General features: G+C 40.1%; 1 protein-coding gene across 3 annotated transcripts in view; it reads left to right on the forward strand.

Annotated features, from left to right (window-relative positions):
• The window catches only part of LOC309720403 (insulin-like growth factor 1 receptor), a 60,650-nt gene that overhangs the window by 8,132 nt on the left and 27,888 nt on the right, over positions 1-24,630 (forward strand). For all 3 annotated transcript variants that reach the window (XM_082557309.1, XM_082557310.1, XM_082557311.1), the window contains one exon: positions 2,532-3,098. In XM_082557309.1, the coding sequence (XP_082413435.1) occupies positions 2,532-3,098 (567 nt within the window). The remainder of the gene's footprint in view (positions 1-2,531; positions 3,099-24,630) is intronic.

Genomic DNA, 24,630 nt, shown 5'->3' on the forward strand with positions numbered 1-24,630 from the left:
CACATATGAGTCCAAAATGCATTAAATGCTGTGACACCGCACTGAAATTAAACAAGGACACACAAATTAGGTAAAAAATGGGGTGACCCAGAAGACAGTGGTGAAGGAAACTGATCACTGGATGGATTGCCATTATTGTCAGTGTGCCCTCAGAGGATATAACCTGTTACTCTTATCTCCTAACTTTTTCCTACAAGTTCCATGCTCACTCCCCGTTTTGTTCAGATGACAGAATGTTTGGGTCACCAAGATGTATCTAGAAGTTGTGAAAGGTTTCTATAGGTGCACCTGAGGAAGGGTAATTAACAGTTGCTTAAGGTCGTTGCTTTCAGCTGCTCTTGAATGAGTTGTTGGTTAGTTGTCATCTTCAGCTTGTGTGGAAAATGTGCAGGTCTCACAAGGAGTTTGAGAGACAGTTGTACATCACACTGACATCGATTAATCCTTCTTCTATTGCCTTCACATAAAATATAAAAATATCTAGATAAATAAACCTTATATGGAAAGATATCAATGCATTTAAATAAAAAAAGACTGTGTGTATAGTGGGAAAGGGGCATTGTATACCCAGATGATTGCCAAGAAAAAGAACAGAACAGAAGTACAAAGGATGCCCAGTTTGTCATTAGTCACACTAACTTCACCACCTTGGCTCACCTACTTCTAGCGCCCTACTTCATGTACTCATGGGTAGGACCACATCATCCTTGAACTCAATCTTCAAGTTTCTAGATGTACCTTGCACAACATACTCAACACACACATGTTGACCAAAGGTTTCCACAGACTGTCACATCTCATCTCAGGAAGCATCAAAAGTGGCAATAAATGCCTATAAAAGTATTCAAAAGTGCCTTTTTGTAGTAATTTCTTGCTACTTTAGGTTTTATTTTATTTCATTTCACTTTTATTAAACAAGGAATTCTCTTGAGATTAAAATCTGTTGGTCAAGGTACAGCTGGCCAAGAAGGAACACCATTACAAAATTATGGATTATAAAATCCGTACACCGTGAATGCACATTCACAGACAAGGTAAAGTCATAGTACAAAATACAAAGTCCACTGTGCAACACATAGTGTTGCAGATGGAAATGACATGTTTTTGCAGCTGATTAAAAAATCTTGAAAGTCATAAACATTATAACTGCTAAATACAGGTTTTTGGCATTGTCATCATGATTCTGTTGGTCTGAAGCACAGCTTCACCTCACGTAGTTCCAGACTCTTGTTTCATGAAGAGTTATGTTACTACAGTACTTGTAAAACCTTGTCATCATTAATTATGTCCTTTGTTTGACAAGTTATTTTATCACATAATGTATTTGATCAACTGACACGGTGTACATGTTTTATGTACGATGTCTTTGATAGTCGAATAGTTTCTAACCCTTTGATGTTGATGCGTTACGAAGGGTTGATAAAAACATACAGTGAAACGAAATACTGTGGTTGTAATAAATGGCTGCAAGTGTAACAACAGCCTCAACGCTGTGCAATCAAAACTTTATTGCACTGTTAACCTAAGCTTGGATCGAACGTGACTCAAGTGTTTACTTTGTCACACCATGTTAAGTTGCCATTGAAATGAGAGCTGCAAGGCAAACACACTCTGTCAGCAACAGCACGGCTCAAATGTACTGTCAATATTTAAAAAATGTACTGGATAAACCTTTAGGTATCGCTATTGCAGAGCTGGAAACCACTGATATTCTTAACAGCTATTTATTGCTAAGGGTGGGTCCATGAGTTATGAATTCTCCATCATTTTTAAACAAGGTTTTGTTGTCTAGCTTCTAAAGATCAGGCAGGACCGTTTGGATTTAGCCGAGAATGCGATTGTAAAGACGAAATTGTTCTGATTCCTGACCAGAACTTTAAATTAAAGGACACAATACAGCTTTAGTTGCAATTGTGGCTTCTGCTAAATATTCTTAAAAAAAAAAAAGAAGAAGCTGGGATAAAAGTTGCTTTTTTTTTTCTTTTGCATTAATTCTGACACAAACCTCATTTTCTATCTTGTTATAATCAGATGGACCTCTTTGCATCTCTCAGCAGTGCCTTTTTGAGTCACTTCCAGTTTAGTTTTGACCTGGTCAACTATATCTATTTAAAGACGCAAAACTCGCAATGTTTCTGTAGGTTAAGTTATGGAAAGACTTAAAGGTTGTTGAAGTTCCGTTTTTCTCTAGATGGCTCAGCTGCTCTGATTACTAAGATGTTTTCATGGTTAAAAATTTTCTTCAGACTGGGACAACCACCTCACTCATGTTTTTCATTTGATTTATATTTAACATTCAAGGAAATTCCCTGCAATAAGATTCATATTTTTCACAATTTTGTCATTGGCATGATGGTAAAATAATAAATAATGAAAAATACTGGGATCATACCTTTTGCTGCAGTTGAGCAGCTGTATTATATAGCAGTGAAATACCTGAGGTGTTACATATTTACTTTTCGATGTAACTGATACTGACCTATGTTTTATTTTGGGTTTTTTTTGTTTTTGTTTTTTCTCCTCCCCTGCAGTCTGTGGACCCAACATTGATATTGGCAATGACATCACTGAATTCAGGCGTCTGGAGAACTGCACAGTGGTGGAGGGCTACTTGCAGATCCTCCTCATTGGTGACAAAAACAACAACATCAACAACCAGGAAGTCTTCCGCTCCCTCAGCTTCCCCAAGCTGACCATGATCACAGACTACCTGCTGCTATTCCGGGTATCCGGCCTGGACAGTCTGAGCACGCTCTTTCCCAACCTCACTGTCATTCATGGTCGTAACCTCTTCTACAACTACGCCCTGGTGATTTTTGAGATGACCAGCCTGAAGGACATCGGCCTGTACAACCTGAGGAACATCACCCGTGGAGCCATCCGTATTGAGAAAAACCCTGAGCTCTGTTACCTGGACTCCATCGACTGGTCCCTCATCATGGATGCAGAATTCAACAATTACATTGCTGGAAACAAGCAGTCGAAGGAGTGCAGTGATGTTTGCCCAGGTATCATGGAGAACAACCCCCAGTGCAGCAAGACCATGTTCAACAACAATTATAACTACCGTTGCTGGAACTCCAATCATTGCCAAAAAGGTAAGGAAAGTGTTACAGACAAAAACTTATCAGGGATTTAAAATGTAAATATCATCCGGGCAGCCTTTGGTCTGATTAGTGTAGATTTGAATTTACCAACCTGTCTGTTTAACTGCTTTATTGTATTTTGACGCAAGGAAGGAGGAAAGCTGGGAGGATGTTTTTATGCAAGATTAACTTGTCTGCAGATCTTTGCATTACAATTTCCCAGATGTTTATCTGCAGAGCTCAACAGTGGCATCATTTTTGGCTCAGCCCATGGTTTTGTTGTGTAAGGTTTAGGAACTACTAGTCTGTCTAATGCTAATGTATACTTGCTTGTTTAGAAAAATATGTTTTAAATGTTTCCAAAAAGAAACAGTAGCTCACATATCGCAGTCAGATGTTTTGTATGGTCCAGTAGTTCTCACCTGCCTTAAAAAATGAAAACACTAGGTGAAGGAGTAAATGTTACAGAGCTTAATTAAACCGCTCCGGTTACGATGAGTGCGAAGGCGGCCTTTAATTTTGTGTTTATGACTGCAGCGTTTTAGATGACTTGTTTTGCTGGTGCTTTTCAGACGATGTGTTTTGGCTGTGTGCGTGTGTGTCTGTCTGTCTGAATTCTTTCCCTGGTGACTGGCGCCTTGCTGCAGACTCAGCATGTTGATGTTTTCTGCCTTGTGACATAGAACTGTCGCTGGGCTCGCTTGGACTATAAGCACGCCTGTATACATGCGCGCGCACACACGGTAATGATCATCAAATGCATTCGCAGCACATACAGAGATATAGACACATAAACAGGTAAATTACATATGCAGATATCTCTGACAAGCACATCTACGCATGGCCTGCTTCGTGAGTTGTTGGATTGACAGCGTGTGGGCATGATGGGAAAGAAATCAGAAGGTGAACTGAGCTGGAGGAGGATGTGTCGGATGGATGGATGTGGATGGAGGAGGTGTTAGGTGGATGAGAATAATGCTTACTGTTTGTCATTCCTCTTGAGAAATGGACAGTCTTTGTCTAGAGACTTTTCCTTTTCTTGCATTAGACACAAGGAGAAAGTACAAGATAATTTTATCATTCAGTACTTTATGAACGATGACCTAGAAAATTTACCACAAGCAATCTGTCTAAAGTTGTGTCTTGCAGGAAGGCCATGTGCCGCCCCACCTGCTGCTTCATGAAGTCAGCAACTTTTTTGTCTTAGTATACCAGTTGCACAGTCAGCGAGGAGATCAAGTGTCGCGCTGTACAGAAACAATAAGGTTTCTTCCGATAAAAGGCCATCTTTCTGTCTTCACTCGGAGATAGTAATATTGTTTTTCAAGGGGCAGAGGAAAATGAAGGACAGTAGATTAGGTTCACTGATGAACAATGGCACTGGGTAATATTTTATACATCAAGTCTGCGCACATTCAACAATGCCATGTTTGTTTTGTTGCATCAATAAGTCCAGTGCTTTAAACTGCAGCGGTAGTCTTTGTTCTGGTCAGGCACATGAACCAGTTCTCCAACCTCTCTAGTTGAAGGAGCTATCGTCACCAGCCGCAGCGCACATTTCTCCAGCCACTAAAGGAGGGACACTCTGGAGCTGCCTGCACATAATGCTCACTGTCGCTGCCCAACGGCACATGCCTAAAGTGACATTTCAACTGCTGGCAGGCACTTTGTGGTCTCTTCAGCTTGTCTTACACCACTTAAGTTTTGTAACCTGGTACATGTGGTGTCTTTAGGTGATATATCAATGGAGGACAAAGAGATTCACAGATAACTAAGAGGGAGACCCTGCAAGAGCTGGAAAAGATCAGACAAATAATAATAATAATAACAATAATAATAATAGTAATAATTCTTTATTTAAAAGGGACAGTACAGTTTAACATAGTCCAAGTATAAAACATGAAACTGATGTACTGCACAAAAGTTTATGGCTATTGCTAATTTCCAACCATTGTCCCTTGTTGGGCTGCCTTTATGGAAAATGTTGTCCAAATTTAGATCTGCGATATGACATTTTGCTATTATATTATATGGTATAGGGCTGTGCGATATGACCAAAATTTCATATCCCGATATAAGGCATCTATCGTCCCGATAATGATATAAATCACAAAAATTTAACATTTTCTGTAAATTCTGTGAATCTCGGGCAGCTCGACTTGCGTGAAGTGTTTCCAGCTGGGCGTCGTGTACCTGGAGTCGAGTTTTTTAACGCTGTATGAAACCATACATTTTTAGACTTAAGTTTTAACGGCCGCTGTTTTCTTTGTAAGTATTTATTAGGGAAAAGTCTGTTGTAACGTTTGAGTCTAAGGTTTATTTTTTAGCACCTGACGGCTCTTTTTTTGCTTCTCATCCGTAAATAATCTGCTCTTTCACGTGATTCAGTTTATTTTGAAAAGTCTCAACAGGATGACTTACTGTCTGGAGATATGGGGTAATGCATATAAAACGAACACTCTTCCTATTTTCAAGTTACAAAAAAAAGCTATAAGAATTATAAACGTCTGGCAAATGCCAAACGTCCTGCATGGTGTTGGGCTGTAAGCACAGCCCCCCACCTGTGGACGTCGGGCCCTCAGGCCACTCTCATGGAGTCTGTTTCTGACCGTTTGAGCAGACACATGCACATTTTTGGCCTGTTGGTGGTCATTTGAGAAGGCTCTGGCAGTGCTGCTCCTGTTCCTCTTTGCACAAAGGTGGAGGTAGCAGTACTGCTGCTGGGTTGTTGCCCTCCTACAGTCTCCTCCACATCTCTTTTTTTTTTTTTTTTTTTTTTTTTGGCCTGTCCCGTTTGGCTCTTTTGCCATCAGAATTGTTGTCTAAAGGCAAAGAAAGATGCCCAACGGATTTACTTTACCAAACTGACCATCCCAGCCTTGCCGTAATGGTCCATTTGATTCACCTTTTATTGTTTATTTTATTTTCACTTACTGAATACGGGACAGACTTGACTGGGGGAAAGAAGGGGAGAAAGAAAGAGGGAAAGAGAAACAGCTGAGAAGAGGGACGGGGGAGAAGGGCAAAAGACAAAAACCAACAGAACGGGCAGAGAAAAAAAATGCATATATCAATCACCTGGATCACCTGCTGAGAAAGAAAAAAGAAAGCAAGCAGAAGAGAACAAGAGTAATAGAATAAACAACATCACAATGATATATGGGAATATGACAGTAAATACTAAATGTTAAACATTATTGTGCAGCACATAAGATCAACAGAACACAGTGTGCTTTGAGGTAGGAGCCAAAAAGGGTGTAGTTTGTGGGTGTGATCACCCGTGTGTACACCTGTGAGCATGGACGCGCTTGTTTTTTGTTTTTTTAAAAGGTTCCTTCATGTAATAATCTGCTAGAGGCATCTCCTGATGCACTGGCCTGTCTCCTGGTAGCGCCTCCATGCTCTGGACACTACGCTGACAGACACGGCAAACCTTCTTGCCACAGCTCGCATTGATGTGCCATCCTGGATCAGCTGCACTACCTGAGCCACTTGTGTGGGTTGTAGACTCCGTCTCATGCTACCACTAGAGTGAAATCACCGCCAGGATTTAAAAGTGAACAAAACATCAGCCAGAAAGCATAGGTACTGAGAAGTGGTCTGTGGTCACCACCTGCAGAACCACTCTTTTATTGGGGATGTCTTGCTAATTGCCTATAATTTCCACCTGTTGTCTGTTCCATTTGCACAACAGCATGTTAAATTGATTGTCAATCAGTGTTGCTTCCTAAGTGGACAGTTTGATTTCACAGAAGTGTGATTGACTTGGAGTTACATTGTGTTAAGTGTTCCCTTTATTTTTTTGAGCAGTTTGGTTTTGTGAGGTTTAACCTGAGAGTCTGGTGTCTCGATTTTATATTTAAAAATTGATTCAGGATTTTAATGAATCGATGTCGCTTTGTTCAAGCTAAAATCGATTTTAATCGGAAAATCGATTATCGAAACCCACCCCTAAATTAAAGCATTCAAAGTAAAATGCTGCACAAGTGTGACATTAACATAAAAGGACTTGTAGTTTAAAGTGCTTTGAATGGTCAGTAAGACTTAAAAATGCGAGTACATTTCATTACATTTTGCGCAACCATTATTAACAATAACAGTGGCGTAGGAGTGCCGTGATCATTCATGGGTGCACAATAAAAGTTAAAATCTGTTGAAAAATAAACTTAGGTGGCTGTTACTAGACCTCAGCTGTAAAGTAAGTGTGTGTGTGCGTGTGCGCGCTGTATCTACAGCAAATGTATCTGCATATTTTTTTAAATTAATAATTTAATCCTAAATGCCTCAGTACTTAATTTACCAGTGCCACTGCGAAAGTTGCTTCCACTGCTACTTCAGCTGCTAAACCATCTGCTGCTACAACCAGTACTATTACTTCTGCTTCTCCCACAAAGACTACAAGTTCTGCTGCTAAAACCACTGTTAACACTACTGTAAGAAGTGCTAGTACTCGGGGCCACATTCCTCTTGTTTGCAGCTGTATGAGGTCAGAGCAGAACACACAGACACAGGCAGACAGAGACCTCTGCTCTGCTATACTGTTGGCTAACTGGTGCCAGCACATTTAACGTGGTGTCTGGGTGAAAAGTCTGTTGTTTTCCAATTACCGGTAATTTCACCACTCATGTTCCAAAGCATCTAAGTTGCTGTTTACCCCCAGCAACAATATTTCAGAACCTGACTAACTGGACACTTTTAGTCATGACTTGTGTATTTTTGTTCAGCTGGCATCTTCGTGCCTTTTTGTTAACTAGACTAAAGATAGGGTGGCGAATGACCCTGCAAAGATGCGTAAGTAGTCTACCAGAGGCTCCAGAGGGAGTGTGTCAGCCAGGGCAAATGGGCCATCAGTTGCTGCTGCTGCTGCCTTAAAACAGAATTGATCTCAGACAACATGAGCACTGCTGCTCTCACTGCAGAGACTGCGTGTTGTGCTATTTATTAGGCACTTTATTGGAAAAGTCTGCTGGTAGTAAAGCTAGGCTTCATTAAGTGAGGAAGGCCAATGGCTGGAGTAGTTGAGCAGGCTGACCAAGCATGTTGTCTGGCCACTCCACTACCTGCAGCTCAGAGGCTTTACGTGCAATCCTGTGTGTTAATAGTATGTAGCAATAAATAGAGCAAAACTTGGTTCTGTTTATGCAATTGTAGCAGCAAACATTGCGGCCACACAGGATCATACTTCATCATCATGATTTGTCTCCTGTGATAACGCCCTGTATCAAGCTTCAGTAATCTTATCTGGAAGCTATTGTTTAAATATGTGTCTGGCTCACAAGCCTGTTGTGCCAGCACTTTGTATTCAAAGGCATTTTATTTCCAGACACAGTCATTCATGGGATCAATATATGACGAGAGAGAAGAGTGCCAACCCTGTTTTCAGAGAGTTTATATAAAGGACGTGCCTTTAGACTGAACTCATTCATAAAACTGTTACAGCGAAAAGAAGGTTCAAAGCCTGCTTTCTTCTCTGGGAAAGTTTGGTGGGGGGGGGCTGCATTCTCCTGTGTTTACTTCCTCATTTGTTTTTTGGAATCTGGTTTGGGTGTTTTTGTCTCCTTCATAACTCATGGGCTGCTTCTAAAGAAGAGCCATGTCCGAGCATGCTGGGAAGCAAACACGTTGTTTCAGTCGCGCTCTCAAGCACACGAATCCACACACTCTCTCACACATCGAACAGCATGGGGGATGTTTTCCGGTGCTTTGTACGGTCTGAGGAGATGAAAGCACATCATTAAAGTACAAAGTAGGACTTCTGGGATTTACTGGAAGGAATTTTTGTCTTTTGTTAACCCCTGGCTGAGGGGATTACACATTAAACTAGAAGGATTGTCTTTAGCGGTGCTGCTCATTCAGTTGTTAACTTAGTTTACAGTACCTGGCGTGTCAGTATTGGAGCGTTTATATTTATAGTCCTTAAGCTAGCATGCCCTCCTGATGAGGCAGTGTGCATTGTGCGTTAGTATTATTAGTATATATACAAAAGGAATGTGCTTATGTGCACATCAAGATAAAAATCAAGGATGGAAGCAATTTTCCAAACCTGTTTGTAGAGTTTGAAAGTTTCTGTCTTTGGTGACCTATAGCGGTAGACTCAAAAATGCAGTGGCATAGACTATTTGACACAATTTCACAGACATTTTGAGAAGACTTTTTTTGACTTCTTACCATGAATGGGGAAAATAAATGATTGTGGGCTAGTAAAACCTAGAATTTGTATCACTATATTTTTTAACATTCTGCTGTTTTTATATGGGATCATCAAAATCAATATTTGCGCAAGTGATTCTTTATATAATTTTGCAGGCCCATTGCTGTATTATCAGCAATTAACTGCAATTACAAATTGCATGTTATTTGCCTATTTACCCTATTCAATCGCAGACAAATATGAGACTGATAGCAGACTGTGTTGGGTCTGCGCTTCCACAGGCCCCGCTGGTTTAGAGACTTATTCCCGTTAATGAAACAAGACGAACAGCAATTGATCGATTTTACTTGCTAGCAAGGGAGGCTGGTCGGAACCAGGCTCTTGGAGCTGAACGCTCCTCACCTGTTTCCTAGCTAACTTCAAATAAACAGCCTTCCTTGCAGCCTTTTTATTGAATACAGTTACAGTTTACACAGGCACCACCCATTGTAACACCCCCTGTGGTGTGTCAGGCCCTTGTAAATGTGTGTGTGTGTGTGTGTGTGGGTGTGGGTGCACGTGAGTGTGTGTGTTTGTGTTTGGGGGTGCATTTGTGTGACCCCCTGTTCACCAAAGGGTAATAAAGGCAGGAAGTTTACTAAACAAGAAAACAGAACCTTCACCTAGGATGCCTATAATAAAACACTATAGCGTCCCCCACCATTCAACAGGCTGGGGAGGGGGTCAGAAACAAAGGAATGTCTTTGATCATACAGTTTGAACCAAGACTTAAAAATTTAAGTAACACAATGACAGCATTTAACAATTTGACTCTAACAGACTGACTGCTTTTTTTGGCAACATTTATTGTTTTTAAGACGTATATAAGCTGAATAAAGGTTAGAAATCAGAATGTGTTGCAATAACTGGCATGTAACAAAATGTTCAAAAGTGCGATAATATTGTATCATAAGTGAAGAATTTTGATAATATTGTATGGTTGACTACACATGCTCTCATGTAATGTTTTCCAAAATATTACGTTACTGTAATTGTTCTATATTTTTAGTATTTCATTCTAGGGCTGTTTGATATAACGATATATATCGGATGACAATATGAAAACGTCTATCGTTTCATATTATGATATCGTTTGTTTCATCGTGTCACAAAATAAACTGTTTACAGCAATATTTTTTTTCATTTTTTGATAGTCACTGTAGTGGCTATATTAAATCCTTTTTTTCTTATATTTAAAAAATAACCACACTACGGACGGAAAGCAGCTGTTTTTACACCTTGTCATTAGCTACAATGACTGTAAACCTAGCGTGCGGCTCTGCATCCGTTTGTTTATTTTCTAAACCTTTCACAATAAAGCTGAAGAGCCTGTTGAAATTTTTCAAAATAAACTGAAATAATGACAAACAGAAAGACCAGTCAAAACAAATCAAGTACCTTATTTCTAAACGAGGTGCTACCTCTGTAGCATGGACATGGTTTGGTTATGAAAAGTCTGGCACGGACCAGAAAACTGTACCATGCAAATTATGCAGGAAACCGGTCCCCACCTCACACTCAAACACGGCAAACCTCTTCTATCTCCTACGCAAGAATCACATGAAAGAGTGTGGAGAGAGTTTACGGATGAGAAGCAAAAAAGAGCAGTCAGGTGCACAAAATAAACCTTAGACTCGTTAGAACAGGCTTTTCCCCGCAGCATGCAGTGTAATAAATACTCACAAAGAAAATGGCAGCTGTTACAACTTATGCCTAAAAATGGATAGTTTCATGCATTGGTCAAAACACTTGACTCCAGCTACACGACGCCCAGCTGAAAACACTTCATGCAAGTCGAGTTGCCTGAGATTCAAAGAAAATGTAAAATTTTTGCTATATTTATCATTGTCGGGACGATAAATGTCTTATATCAGGATATGAGATTTTGGTCATATCGCACAGCCCTATTTCATTTATCTCTGAAGGGAAGACAGAAAACAAAGCTGTACTGCTAATAATAATTAATGTAGGCAAAGGATAGAAAGAGTAGAGAGCTCTACAACTCTGGAGGAGATATGAACATTACATTATTTCTTATTGCACAAAAGGGTAAGAACTTGATAGTAAAATGCCCCAGAAAACAACCTGCTGCGACTGTAACAGTATATCAGCTCTTTGGCATGTTGTCTCTGTAGAGATGCTTGGAATCTTGTTTATACACAATCTATAATGCTAACGCAAAGTTAGCATCAAAGACCTCAGCTAAAACTGAAGGTGCTAACAGCATTGGCAATTAAATTAAAGTTTATATTAACAATGTGACTGTCCATATCAGGGTATATTGTGTCGTAATGAAGAAGCAGTGGAGTAAATCAGTAACTTAAGGCATTATTTTTATTGATCAGTGTTCCCAACACTGACCATCATTATCAATAAATGAGTGAAAATGGGAAGGGTATTTATTTTTGCTGCAGTGTAACTGTGTTTGAGAAGAGGTAGTAAATCTGTTTCTCTGCAATGTTGTGGAGGAGAGACTCGTGAGCCATTTTCACATCAGTTTAAAAAAATTACAAAATAAGCTTGTTCATTCCATGTGTCTATTTTCTATCTCACCGGTAGCAGTAGTTGTTTGAGCCACACAGTTTGCATTATGGTAGGACAACAGAGCTAACTTAACAGAGTGCATTCTTAGCCCCCTAATGCAGTAGTTTTCAGTTGCTGGCAAATTTACAGGCATTGGTCCTGGCACTGTACCCACCAAATATTTAAAACAAACTACAGATTGCAAAATGCAGATTCTGAGCACCCGTCTGTAGTATCAGTGAAACTGTGCATGTTAGCTGGCATGTAGGAAACACACTATCAGCTGTCTAGCAGGAAAACGCACTTCCACTGTGTGAAAGAGCTAAAGAGAGTCCAACAGTGTGTGAGTCACTGAATCGGTGGACTCGGTCCCAGCCTCTCCTTCCCTCTCCTGTTTTCTGGTTGCTTTTGGATGTCGTAGATCCAGTGTTTATTTGCCCAGTGCTTCTCTAGTGCTAAATGTGAGGCCATTTTTAAACACAGATTTCCTTAATGTGAACTAGCCTTTTTCAGTTTTTACCTCAGACATTTTGGAGTGTTCCAGTAGTACGTTGTCCCCGTTGAACTCTGCCAGTATGATTTGTGTGGATTCTATTAAAGTCTTGATTTTATTTTTTTAATTTAATTATTTGAGACATATACCTTAATTAGTTTGTTGCAGTGTTTGCAGAAGTCCACGTTTCTTTCATGATATGATGATTTCATTGCTTCATGATACTTCTTTCTTCCTCCCTTTTCTGACAATTCTTTTCACATGCAACAATATACCTGGTTCAGGTATCAGCATGGCTACAGCAACTCAATCTGTGTCACTTTGAGAGCACATCTGCTTTAAATGTGCGCTTTTCACTCCAGAGACAGGAGAATGATCTATTTTGACTCTTAAATTGCGAATGAAAGTTACGAAAGGAAATATATTTACCCTTTTTTCTTTTTTTTTTTTAAATTCACACCTTACCTTAATTGGGTTAAATTGGTCTTGTTTTGTTCTGAACATTTTTGTAGGAACATTTTTTATGTTCACTTAAAGAGACATTTTGATTTTTAACTTTCTGTTTAATTTTGTGTTTGTTGTTTGGTCGAGTGTGTATGACAGATAAAAACTGGAATGGCCTGTAAACACGGTTATAGTGGGGGAAAAGAAGCAGTTTCTCTTTGTTTCCCTGTGTTTTTTGTTTGTTTGTCTTTTAAATTTAAATAAAACGTTTTTGTTTTTTGTTTTTTTTGCTATTATTTTGACTGCGTTGACTTCTTCTCTTAGCGTCAACCAACATTATTAGCAAATTAATCACAGGCAAATAAATAAATAACTAAATTGCTCTTGTAAAAACGATTGGTTGAAGGCTCAGCCTATCGCCCAATGTCGATATAGTCATCAAATCACCCAGCCTCAGTGGAGGAGGTTTTAAACCAGTTCCTGCACTGCAGAAATGATCATGGTTGGATTTATGTATTTATGAAAATGTAGACAATCCATGGCATGCTCATTGGCAAACAATTTGTCAGAAGTTGCTAGCCAGTGAACACAAATCAGATCCACCCAAGATGCTGACTGCCAAAACTCTCACCTAGAGGCTGCATAACAAGACTTTACTAACTGATCAATAACAACATCTATCTTTTAGACATTGTATGAATTTAGCAAGTCTTTGCTCTATATTCCAAAAGGCACCATCGGCACAACACACTTCTCAGTTCAGTTGGCCCATGTGTCAAAGTGGCCACCCCCTGACTTTAAGCATTAATAATATCCAAATTCACACAATGCTGGTTTTTATACATGGCTGTAAATACCTTTTCCTGCAATCAGGTCGGACTCTTTAACGTGGGAAACTATGGGCGCAAGTGGCTGCTCCAGGAGCTACAGTTTTTGGCACTTTCACCTGAGCCTATTTTTTTTTTTTCCCAGCACCAAAGGTTGCTGCTTGCTTCGAAACCACACACATATATGACAGCAAAGCCTCTAGTATACAGCAGTAACAAAATGCATGCTGACAAACAGAATAGTGGTAACATATTGTAGTAAACACATTATGTAAGATAAAAGTCAGAGATACATGGGTTGACAGAGAGGTCATCTTATCCAGTCTGACTTGTGTGACCCAGTGCTAGTGCTTAAGGCTTAAGGAAGCCCAGTGACTATAAGTTCCTGCTGAAGTCTGCCTAATCTCTGCTATGATTAGCTCCATGCCATCATGCACAAAGTACAGACATCCACTCTCTCACTTTATACTAAGCTGGAGATGGATGAAGAAGCCCTGGGACCATGTGGTTGCTTGCTTGTGGTTAAATCCCTGAAAGTGAATGAGAGATCTTCTTCTTTTCACCATACTATGAGACGTACCAGTGCTACTGGCTGAATTTCAATCAGCTTGCGATTTTGGGAAATCACCTTGACTTTCATCAAAACACCTCCTACATTACCTTCTTTGGGTCATTTGTGGGTGTGTCCTCACATTCATAAAAGAGCTTTTGATTGTCAGTGAATACCCACTCCCATTGAAGAGCTGAGCATTTCTGTCAGCATGCAAAGCTGGATACATTTAACACACAATAGACTCTGAAAGTGCTGCACACATCTTGGACTCTTGATTAGATCTTTTGGCTTAGACCTGTGATGGCATGCTGAGATGTGTTACTTCCACCAGAAATTCTAATCTAAGTTTATCACAGTATTTTCTCAGTCATTGAAAACCAGTGAAACAGAGTGATTTTGAGTCTTGCTCTGTTTTGCAACTGCAAAAGCAAAAAACCCTTGTTGGACCAAAATGCCTCAATTATAGAGCTTTATAAGGCAGGTAAATGGGTAGTAAATAAATATAATTTAGAAGGTATATAGGAAAATGTGGTAGTCAGGGCTTGTGCAAGGGTTTCAGAACTTAAGGTGCTCTTTGGCTTCTGGGAGACACTAAATTTTATTATTATTGGTTATTTTTTTTAATCTGTTTACTTTTATATTTTTACTTTGAATTTTCTCCGACATCATATTTCAGATTTGGTGATTTAAAAGACCAAAAAAAGTAATAAACAAAAAAAAGAAAAACCCTGCAAAAAGTATCAAAAAAACAACCTTTTACTGAAGGTTAACTCTATCATAGGTCATGTTACTGTCTTCTCATTCAGGAAGGTGCTTGTGTGGGTAACCTGTGTGGGACATAGATTCTTGTTTGGTTAAGTGAGCAGCTCTCCATTGCTTCTTCTCCACCCTCATGGTACTATTGGGGGTTGCTAGTCTGGAGCCAGTTCTGCCTTGATTTGAAAACCAGCCCGCATTTCATCAGGCTTGAGAAATGATTATTATGTAGTGTTGTTAGCAGAGGTTTGGGTAATTTCTGTTGGGGGAAAAAATAGTGTACGGAATCTGTGGGCTGCATCTGCCGATCATTGAATTTCCTGCAGTAGCATCACAGCCACACATATCAGCGGTCCAGGGGTGTTGACTACCCATTCCTTTTACTTTTCTGGCACAAAAGGGAATAAGTAGATAATAACAATTTAAAAAAAAATAAAATAGCCATCGACCAAACTATTGTTTTAGACACTTATATTTGTCCCAGTTCATCAACCATAAAGTGTCTGTGCTGGCCCATGGTTTAACATGTATATTTATATGTAGTAATCCCAAGCAGAAGTAAAGCTTGCCCTCCTCTACTGTTTCATCACTGCAAGCTTGGTCCGGACAGCAATGGCTGGTTGCGAGCTATGGGGCAGCTTAGAGTAAAGTCACTAAGCTTAAAACTAGATATCTCCCTACCACAGTTGGGAGCCACGTATCTGGAAAGGTAACCCTGGGGCTTTGTCTAGACCCTTCTTGCTGAATTTGAGCATCTGTCATATACCAGACACTGACACTGATTGTTGATTGGCAGGTCATTCTTGTGGCCAGCCTACCTTTCAATTTCGATCAGATCACCTGTTGTTTTCCATTTTGTCAGCACATAGCAATCTCATAGTTGTCTCATATTCATTGTGATATGCTCCCTATTTATATGTATTTATATTTACTACTTTCTATGTTGTAAACACATACCGAAGACATATAATATATGAAGCAAGGTATGTAGAATAGCAAAGAAAAAAATTGATAAATAGTCTCTGAATATGTCTTGTTTTTTGTATTCCTCAAAGCAGCCACCCTTTGCTTTGTTGACAGCACTGCAAACCCTTGGCCTTCTCTCAATAAGTTTATGATGTAGTCACCCGAAATAGTTTTCACTTCACGGGTGTCCCTTGTCAGGGTTCATATGTGGAATTTCTTGCCTTCTTCATGGGCTCAAATCATCAGTTGTGCTGTGCAGAGGTCAGGTTGGTACACAGCTGACAGCCCTATTTGACAACTGTTAGAATTCAAATTATGGCAAGAACCAATAAGTTAAGAAAAGAGAAATGACAGTCCATCATTACTTTAAGAACTGAAGGTCAATCAGCTGGAAAAATTGCTAAAACTTTGAATGTGTCTCGAAATGCAGTCGCAAAAACCATCAGGCCTCTACAATGAAACTGGCTCACATGAGGACCACCCCAAGAAAAGAAGACCAAGAGTCACCTCTCCTGCTGAAGATAAATGTATCCGAGTCACCAGCCTCAGAAATCACAAGTTAACAGCATCTCAGATTAGACCCCAGATAAATGCCACACAGAATTCCAGTAGCAGACACATCTCTACATCAACTGTTCAGAGGAGACTGTGCGAATCAGGCCTTGATGGCCTATAAAGCAACAAGCAGAAGAGATTTGTTTGGGCCAAGAAACCCAAGGTATGGACATCAGAACATTGGAAATCTGCGCTTTGGTCTGATGAGTTCAAATTTGAGCTCTTTGGTTTCACCTGCTGTCTCTTTATGTGACGCAGAAAAGGTGAATAGATGGTCTCTACATACATGGTTTCCACTGTGAAGCATGGAGGAGGATGTGTGATGGTGTCAGGGTGCTTTGCTGGTGACACTGTTGGGGATTTATTCAAAATTGAAGGCACACTGAACCAGCATGTCTACCACAACATCCTGCAGTGACATGCCATCCCATCCGCTTCTTTTTCAACACGACAATGACCCCAAACACACCTCCAGGCTGTGTAAGGGCATTTACCAAGAAGGTAGCGTGATGAAGTGCTGCGCCAGATGGCCTGGCCTCCACAGTCATCTGACCCAACAGATGTTTTCGGATGAGATGGACCGAGGAGTGAACGCACAAGGGTTAACAAGTGCTCAACATCTCTGGGAACTCCTTCAAGACTGTTGGAAAACCATTTCAGGTGACTACCTCATGAGGCTGATCAAGAGAATGCCAAGAGTGTGCAAAGCTGTAATAAAAGCAAAGGGTGGCTATTTTGAAGAATGTAAAATATAAAACATGTTTTGAGTTATGTAAATAATCATGAAAATAAAGAAAGACCATTAAATTAGAGAGCCAGTACTACTAAGGTTATTCTGTCCAGCAATAGCAGTAAGAGGAGGAAAAAAGCAGTAACTGATCACCAAAACAAAAATGATGCACGACTACTTATGCACCCCTTACCCTGACCCAGAACCCGGAGGCTGTCAGGGCTGGTAATTATAGGGGCTGCTTTGTAAACCAGGCACATCCATGACTGCTTTTAGTGAACGGACACACCCATCCCTGGAATTCCTGGAAGAGAACATTGCTGGTTTGGCTGTGTTTTAGTGCCTACTGTAATTATGTGGCCTTTAATTGTGTTCTGTTAACACCGTTAGCTTTGGATGAGCGGTGTGACCAGGGTCTCAGGTCTTGTTCGTGAATTCAAAGCTGGCAAAGAACACTCGTGGGGAAAAAAAATATAAACAATCTGTATGGTGACACTCGTGACGTGACTTGAAGCTCCTTCCTAATGCATTTTTGTATGACAGGCAAGAGGCCGGTGACCAGGTCTTATCCAGTCTAGCAAGGTATCAGTTTAAAGTAAAAAGAGCAATCAATGGAAGAGTATTAATATTAAACCACATGCCATCGTTTCTCTGATCTCATTAGGTGTGCTTATCGGAGAAAGCTTGGCAAAAAAGCATTCTGGTTGTGATGAAACCTTTCAGCCTGTTTTAAGGCTGTCAGAGAATTGCTGTTGGTCCTTAGCACAGCCAAACAGACCAGGATGCCACAAGGTGAATGGGAATCTTATACTCAGCCTCCTTCATCCTTTCCATCAAATTCCAGGGATATTTCTGTCTTCCCTCGCCAAACACACAAACCCATAAACACAAAGAATCAGGAATGTGGACAACTCCTTCTGATGCTCTGTGTGTGGGGAGGGCATGCGCGCCTGGTGGTTCTTGCCAGCAGAATTAGGAATTAAGAAACTTTTCAGATTTTGAATCTCTTCTGACATGTTTGTGCATCCACTCATTAAATGGAAGTTTTTGAACTCCGCAAATTTACTATTTAGGAGGTTTGAGAAATTACTGACCTCTGTAATCATTTTAAGTGGGGGAACTTGCACAATCGGTGGCTGACTAAATACTTTTTTGCCCCACTGTATGTTGATCTTTTGAACTGAAGGGCACGTAGAGTTTGAATGTGTACAGCAGTCTGGCACATATGAATATCACTGCCAAGCTTGTGAGTAGAGTGAGATAAAGTTAATTCAGTGGCACAACATTTGTTTCTTGTATAGCATTAGATTATGGACACTCTTACACTGTTTTTGTAATTTAATATTTTTTAACCTTGTTGCTTATCAACACTTGTCACCGCCTTGGGTGACTCAACATGCGACTCCATCCTTATGCAAAGTAAACCGACTTGCTGTGCAGCTAACACCTGAACTGTATGCAGTATCGTTTGTTGTCGCAGCTTAACCGGATAAGTGGTGTATTTTTGTGCAAGCAGCCTGCAATTTAACAATTCAAACATTAATAGTAAAATTTAAAATGGCACATGCAGATACTTTTTTTTCCAGTCATTTTGTTTTAAAATTGTACTGCCTGTCCTGTTTTAAAGGCTTTTAGCTTTTCATAACACACTTTTGAGAATTTAGGCATGACCTGCATTGATGTGATATTTTATCAGGTTTTCAGTCAGTTCTGAAATATCAGCCCTCCTCACCACTTGACTAACTGACATAACATAACTATTTATTTGTTGATTTCTTCACATATTTTATAACACTTTTCAGTGAGATCATTTGAGTTATTATTTTGTTATTCTATGTCCTTAGTGTTTTATCTTCAGTATTTACAGTGAAATTTTGAGTTAATCTTTAGTTGTTGCATAATGGGTACAAACCCTTATTCTCTTCCCTTTTCACACAGTGAGTAGTTTCTTGAAAGGTTGGCATGTAAACTATGTGCTAAGGCCAAATCTTCTGAGGCTAAGGTTTCAGCAGGCTTGTTTGACCTAGACATAACTCCCAGAAATGGCAGACTCCTAATGTGTCAGTTGTTACTTCTGTAAAACTATTTTTTCCTCTGCATCTGTAATCTGCAATATCCATCCTAATCTGAATTTATCGTGAAACTCCAGGTACCAAGAAACTAATGTGATAGATCCTCTGTTATTGTGTGCCCTTTGGGGGACCAAAGGGGATTGGCTTTGTGCTTCTCAGGTCAGTCAACAGAGGGATGCCAGGAATTCCTTTTGTCTGTACTTGTCTTGTACTTATTTATTTAACCTTGTGACTCTTGTTGAAAAAAGTTAACGGTTGGCTCTGTTTAGACTACCTTTAACTGACTATTTTTCTGATGTTATTTAGTAATTGCAAGGAATGTCATTATCATTTGTTCTGCCAGCAGCCATTGTTTACGGGTTATTGTGTTGCTATGTCTTGATAGAACTTGATAATCTTAAAATTAAAAAATTATATTAAAGACATTATTTAAATGCTGCTTATGTGCCAATCCTCGAATGAGAATGGTGTGTTACACCAAAAAGCAGTATTTCCTGTGGGAAAAAAACTTCAGTTCAGCAGGTTAGTCAGGTATATTGATGCCTGCCCAACAGAATCCGTGATGGAAAATACAAGTGGGCAGTCCCCGTGTCTTATTTTAAACGATCAGTCATTTCTAACATGCTAACTCTATCCCTTCCTGTGTCATGTTTTCCGTTCCAGTTGTCACCCTGGTCAGGTTACTGTTGTGATGGTCATTTGTGTCATTTAGTTCTTGTCTGATTGTTCAATGGGCTTACCCACTTCACAGTGTTGTATTAAATCTAAGTCATAGCTAAGGTGTAGCCCTAAAACCTATACAGTGGGGCAAAAAAGTATTTAGTCAGCCACCGATTGTGCAAGTTCCCCCACTTAAAATGATGACAGAGGTCAGTAATTTGCACTAGAGGTACACTTCAACTGTGAGAGACAGAATGTGAAAAAAAAATCCATGAATCCACATGGTAGGATTTGTAAAGAATTTATTCGTAAATTAGGGTGGAAAATAAGTATTTGGTCACCTCAAACAAGGAAAATCTCTGGCTCTCACAGACCTGTAACGTCTTCTGTAAGAAGCTTTTCTGTCCCCCACTCGTTACCTGTATGAATGGCACCTGTTTGAACTCATCGTCTGTATAAAAGACACCTGTCCACAGCCTCAAACAGTCAGACTCCAAACTCCGCCATGGCCAAGACCAAAGAGCTTTTGAAGGACACCAGGAAAAGTATTGTAGACCTGCACCAGACTGGGAAGAGTGAATCTACAATAGGCAAGCAGCTTGGTGTGAAAAAATCAACTGTGGGAGCAATCATCAGAAAATGGAAGACATACAAGACCACTGATAATCTCACTCGATCTGGGGCTCCACGCAAGATCTCATCCCGTGGGGTCAAAATGATCATGAGAACGGTGAGCAAAGATCCCAGAACCACACGGGGGGACCTGGTGAATGACCTGCAGAGAGCTGGGACCAAAGTAACAAAGGTCACCATCAGTAACACACTACAACGGCAGGGAATCAAATCCCGCAGTGCCAGACGTGTTCCGCTGCTGAAGCCAGTGCATGTCCAGGCCCATCTGAAGTTTGCCAGAGAGCACATGGATGATACAGCAGAGGATTGGGAGAATGTCATGTGGTCAGATGAAACCAAAGTAGAACTTTTTGGTATAAACTCAACTCGTTGTGTTTGGAGGAAGAAGAATACTGAGTTGCATCCCAAGAACACCATACCTACTGTGAAGCATGGGGGTGGAAACATCATGCTATGGGGCTGTTTTTCTGCCAAGGGGACAGGACGACTGATCCGTGTTAAGGACAGAATGAATGGGGCCATGTATCGTGAGATTTTTGAGCCAAAACCTCCTTCCATCAGTGAGAACTTTGAAGATGAAACGAGGCTGGGTCTTCCAACATGACAATGATCCAAAACACACCGCCCGGGCAACAAAGGAGTGGCTCCGTAAGAAGCATTTGAAAGTCCTGGAGTGGCCTAGCCAGTCTCCAGACCTCAACCCCATAGAAAATCTGTGGCGGGAGTTGAAAGTCCGTGTTGCTCGGCGACAGCCCCAAAACATCACTGCTCTCGAGAAGATCTGCATGGAGGAATGGGCCAAAATACCAGCTACTGTGTGTGCAAACCTGGTAAAGACCTATAGTAAACGTTTGACCTCTGTTATTGCCAACAAAGGTTATGTTACAAAGTATTGAGTTGTATTTTTGTTATTGACCAAATACTTATTTTCCACCCTGATTTACGAATAAATTCTTTACAAATCCTACCATGTGGATTCATGGATTTTTTTTTTTCCACATTCTGTCTCTCACAGTTGAAGTGTACCTCTGGTGCAAATTACTGACCTCTGTCATCATTTTAGGTGGGGGAACTTGCACAATCGGTGGCTGACTAAATACTTTTTTGCCCCACTGTATAGTTTGGTATGCACTTCCTATGAAATGTAACTACACATCATATCGACACAGACCTCAACAAGCTCGAGGGGTATGTAAACACAGTATGTTTATTTACACAAGGATAACACCTCTGTGGAAAAAATGTAACAGGTTGTAATTGTATGAAGCCCGCTTACTATAATAATATAAAAAGCTAGTATTCTGTCGATGTAGACAGATGTTGGTTTTCTTGGTTTCATAGCTCAAACAGTCCAGGTGTAGACTCAGAGTTGACCCTGAAATATTTTCTCCTTCCCACAAAGTTAACTGTTGATCAATATTGAGCTCCATGTCCAACATAAACATCTTAGTTTCACTCATGAAGGCAGATTGCTGAACACACCCCAGCACACAAGCGTAAATGCAAATGACATTGTCCACTACAACACTGAGTCTCCAGGGATTTAAAAAAAAATACTCGAAATTAACTGTCTTGGACTTCACCTGGTTTGGTAGTAGGGCCACAACTGGAACCTGCAGCAGGTGGAGAACTGCCAGCTGTAGTCTAAGAGGATGAAATAAAGTTTAAGATTTACTGGAGAAGCTTCTGGTTATATTGCCCAATTATTTATTTGTTAAAACTTACTTTGCAATAAAAAACATTTTACGGAGAAGAACCTAATGAGCTAGCTTTGATAATTCGTTTAACCGACCATGTGAACATCTGTGCAGTTATGTACACATGCCTGATTTTACATACACCCATGTAATACAGCCTGTGCACAAGCCTTCTTTAAAAATGTTCTCTCTCTCTAGTGACCATCCCAAACAGGTTTTACAAAGAAATGGTATGTGCTCTCCCATCAATCATAATGCACACATGAAGTGAACACTGGATGTGTTCACTGGATGAACAGAGCTGTGTTGCGTGTGCACATTGATAGGCTATACCTGTGGAATGGTCATTAGACACTAGAAATGTCTAGTGTCTAAAAGTAACATTCAAAACTATGGAAAATATGGAGGTAGCTGTTTTTAAAAGATATTGGGGGGGGAAAAAATAAATGCTGCTGTAATCACTTTCCAGAGGTCTGCAGTCCTGCCTTGAACAAAAATAAATAGTCGTCCTTGTATCTAATAAGCCTTCAAAGTGGGCCACCTGCTTGGTATTTCATCTTCTCACCAGTGCATCTTGCAGGTGTTTTTATCATAGCTACACAAAATAAATCTTTAGCTCTTTATTTTGACCCATTTCTCTAACCTGTACCACCACCCACACGGGCAAAGTAGACACTTAATGCAATGTATTCTTCTCAGTAGAGTCTTGACAGATGTGTGTGAATCCACTCTTGTTGAGAGTGTGAATTAGAAAGAGAATCCAGTTTAGCCTTTTATCGCTAACAGGAATAATGATCTCTTAGTGTTTTGCTTTCAAACAGACTGTAATTATCAACAGGAAGCTTCAGACCACACATCTCCAGTGGGGGGACTCCTCTCACTAGGAGGAGCGAGGGAGGAGGAAGAAATCCAGCATGTCGTCTAATATTCCTGTTCCTGAGCAAATTAAAGCTCCCGATCTGTGTGTACTCAGAGCGAATGGTGTCATTAAAGGAACTTGGAAATGTTATTCTTCATTTTGAGTGAATGAGTTTTTCACAAAAGAGCCGACAAAGACAAATTCTATTTAGGTTTTAAATTAATCAAATAAATATCTGCCATTTGATTTCATTAGGTCTTAATTACTCCATCAATGTATGCATTTTATTTCCATTTTACATGGTGCTCTGTCAAAGTTGGTTTGTTTGTTTTGGGGTGGTTGTTGTTGTTGTTGTTTTTTGTTTTTTTTTTTAAAGCTTTTTATTTTGTAAAACTGCATTTTATCAGCATATTCTGCTTTGTGGAGGGTATGTTTAATAGACTTTTTAAGTGTAGCCAAACATTTTCCTGTTTTTTGGATAAACAAAGTCCATCAGATCTCATCTTCAGCTAAAGCAATAAACAATTTTAAAGCATTTTTGTTTAGATTTGTACAAAATTTTAATATATTTTTCTGTTTATATTTTAAGCCTTGGGTTTTTCCAAAGTCTTCCTGGTAATGTTTTGGGTAAACTTGTGTAAGTAAACAAACTGATTATGGACTGTACCTTCACTTCAACTCTCGTCTTTGAGGCAGATATGTTCTCAAGATTGCTCTAGAGTTGCACAACTAAAACATTTCTAGGAACTCTAACTGATGGTTAATGGATGTCGGCAGACCAAACACAAACACAGCTGTTAAGGTCAATAGCGTGCTCTGTCTTCATTGTTTTCCTCTATGGCGCTAAGCACTTTTTGAACAGCCTGTTTGTTGGACTGAACTGACAGGCAGGTTGTCACATGTGTTGGAGGTCTCTTGTACTTGACCACTGGATGGCTAGTTGTGATGTCTGTTATCTACTTGGAGACTCAAAAGATGAACAGCACAATAGTGGCCAGCCATGTAGAGCTGTGAATGGGCTGAATGAATCAAGACCCTTGTTCTTGCTTTTGTAGACAGCACACACAGACTTTTGACTGGCTGGTTTTCTGAATGACTGATTCACTGACTGAACCTGTACACTGACAGTCTGTCTGGCCAGTACAGAATATGCTTTGTATGAGACTGGAAACACAGCGAGATTGTTGTGTTTTCTGTACATCATCAAGTTCTTCCCAATTCAGCCTGAGTGCTGGAACACACTGGGAGGCCATGGAGTGTGTGAACTTGAGAGAAAGGGCGGGGATGCTTCCACGCTCACTGGATTCACACAGCTTGCACGCACACCAAGCCTAAAAAATGAGGAAAACAGTGAGTGTGGAAACATCTGTTGCCTCAGTTTCTCAGTGGCCACTTTGAAGCTGTTGTGTATGGCTTTCAGAGTTTTGCATTTGGTTATACTTAACGTATTAGTCAAGGTGGCTTGGTAATTATTTAATATGCCTAAAGAACGAGTAACACATTCACCTAAAGCGGGAAAAACATACAGAAAACAGTGGTGTGTCAGATGAGGGATTTGAATAAAAGCATTTTATTTCCAGTGTAAT

Source organism: Aulonocara stuartgranti (genome assembly GCF_965226115.1).
Source record: "Aulonocara stuartgranti genome assembly, chromosome: 1".
Lineage (NCBI taxonomy): Eukaryota > Metazoa > Chordata > Actinopteri > Cichliformes > Cichlidae > Aulonocara > Aulonocara stuartgranti.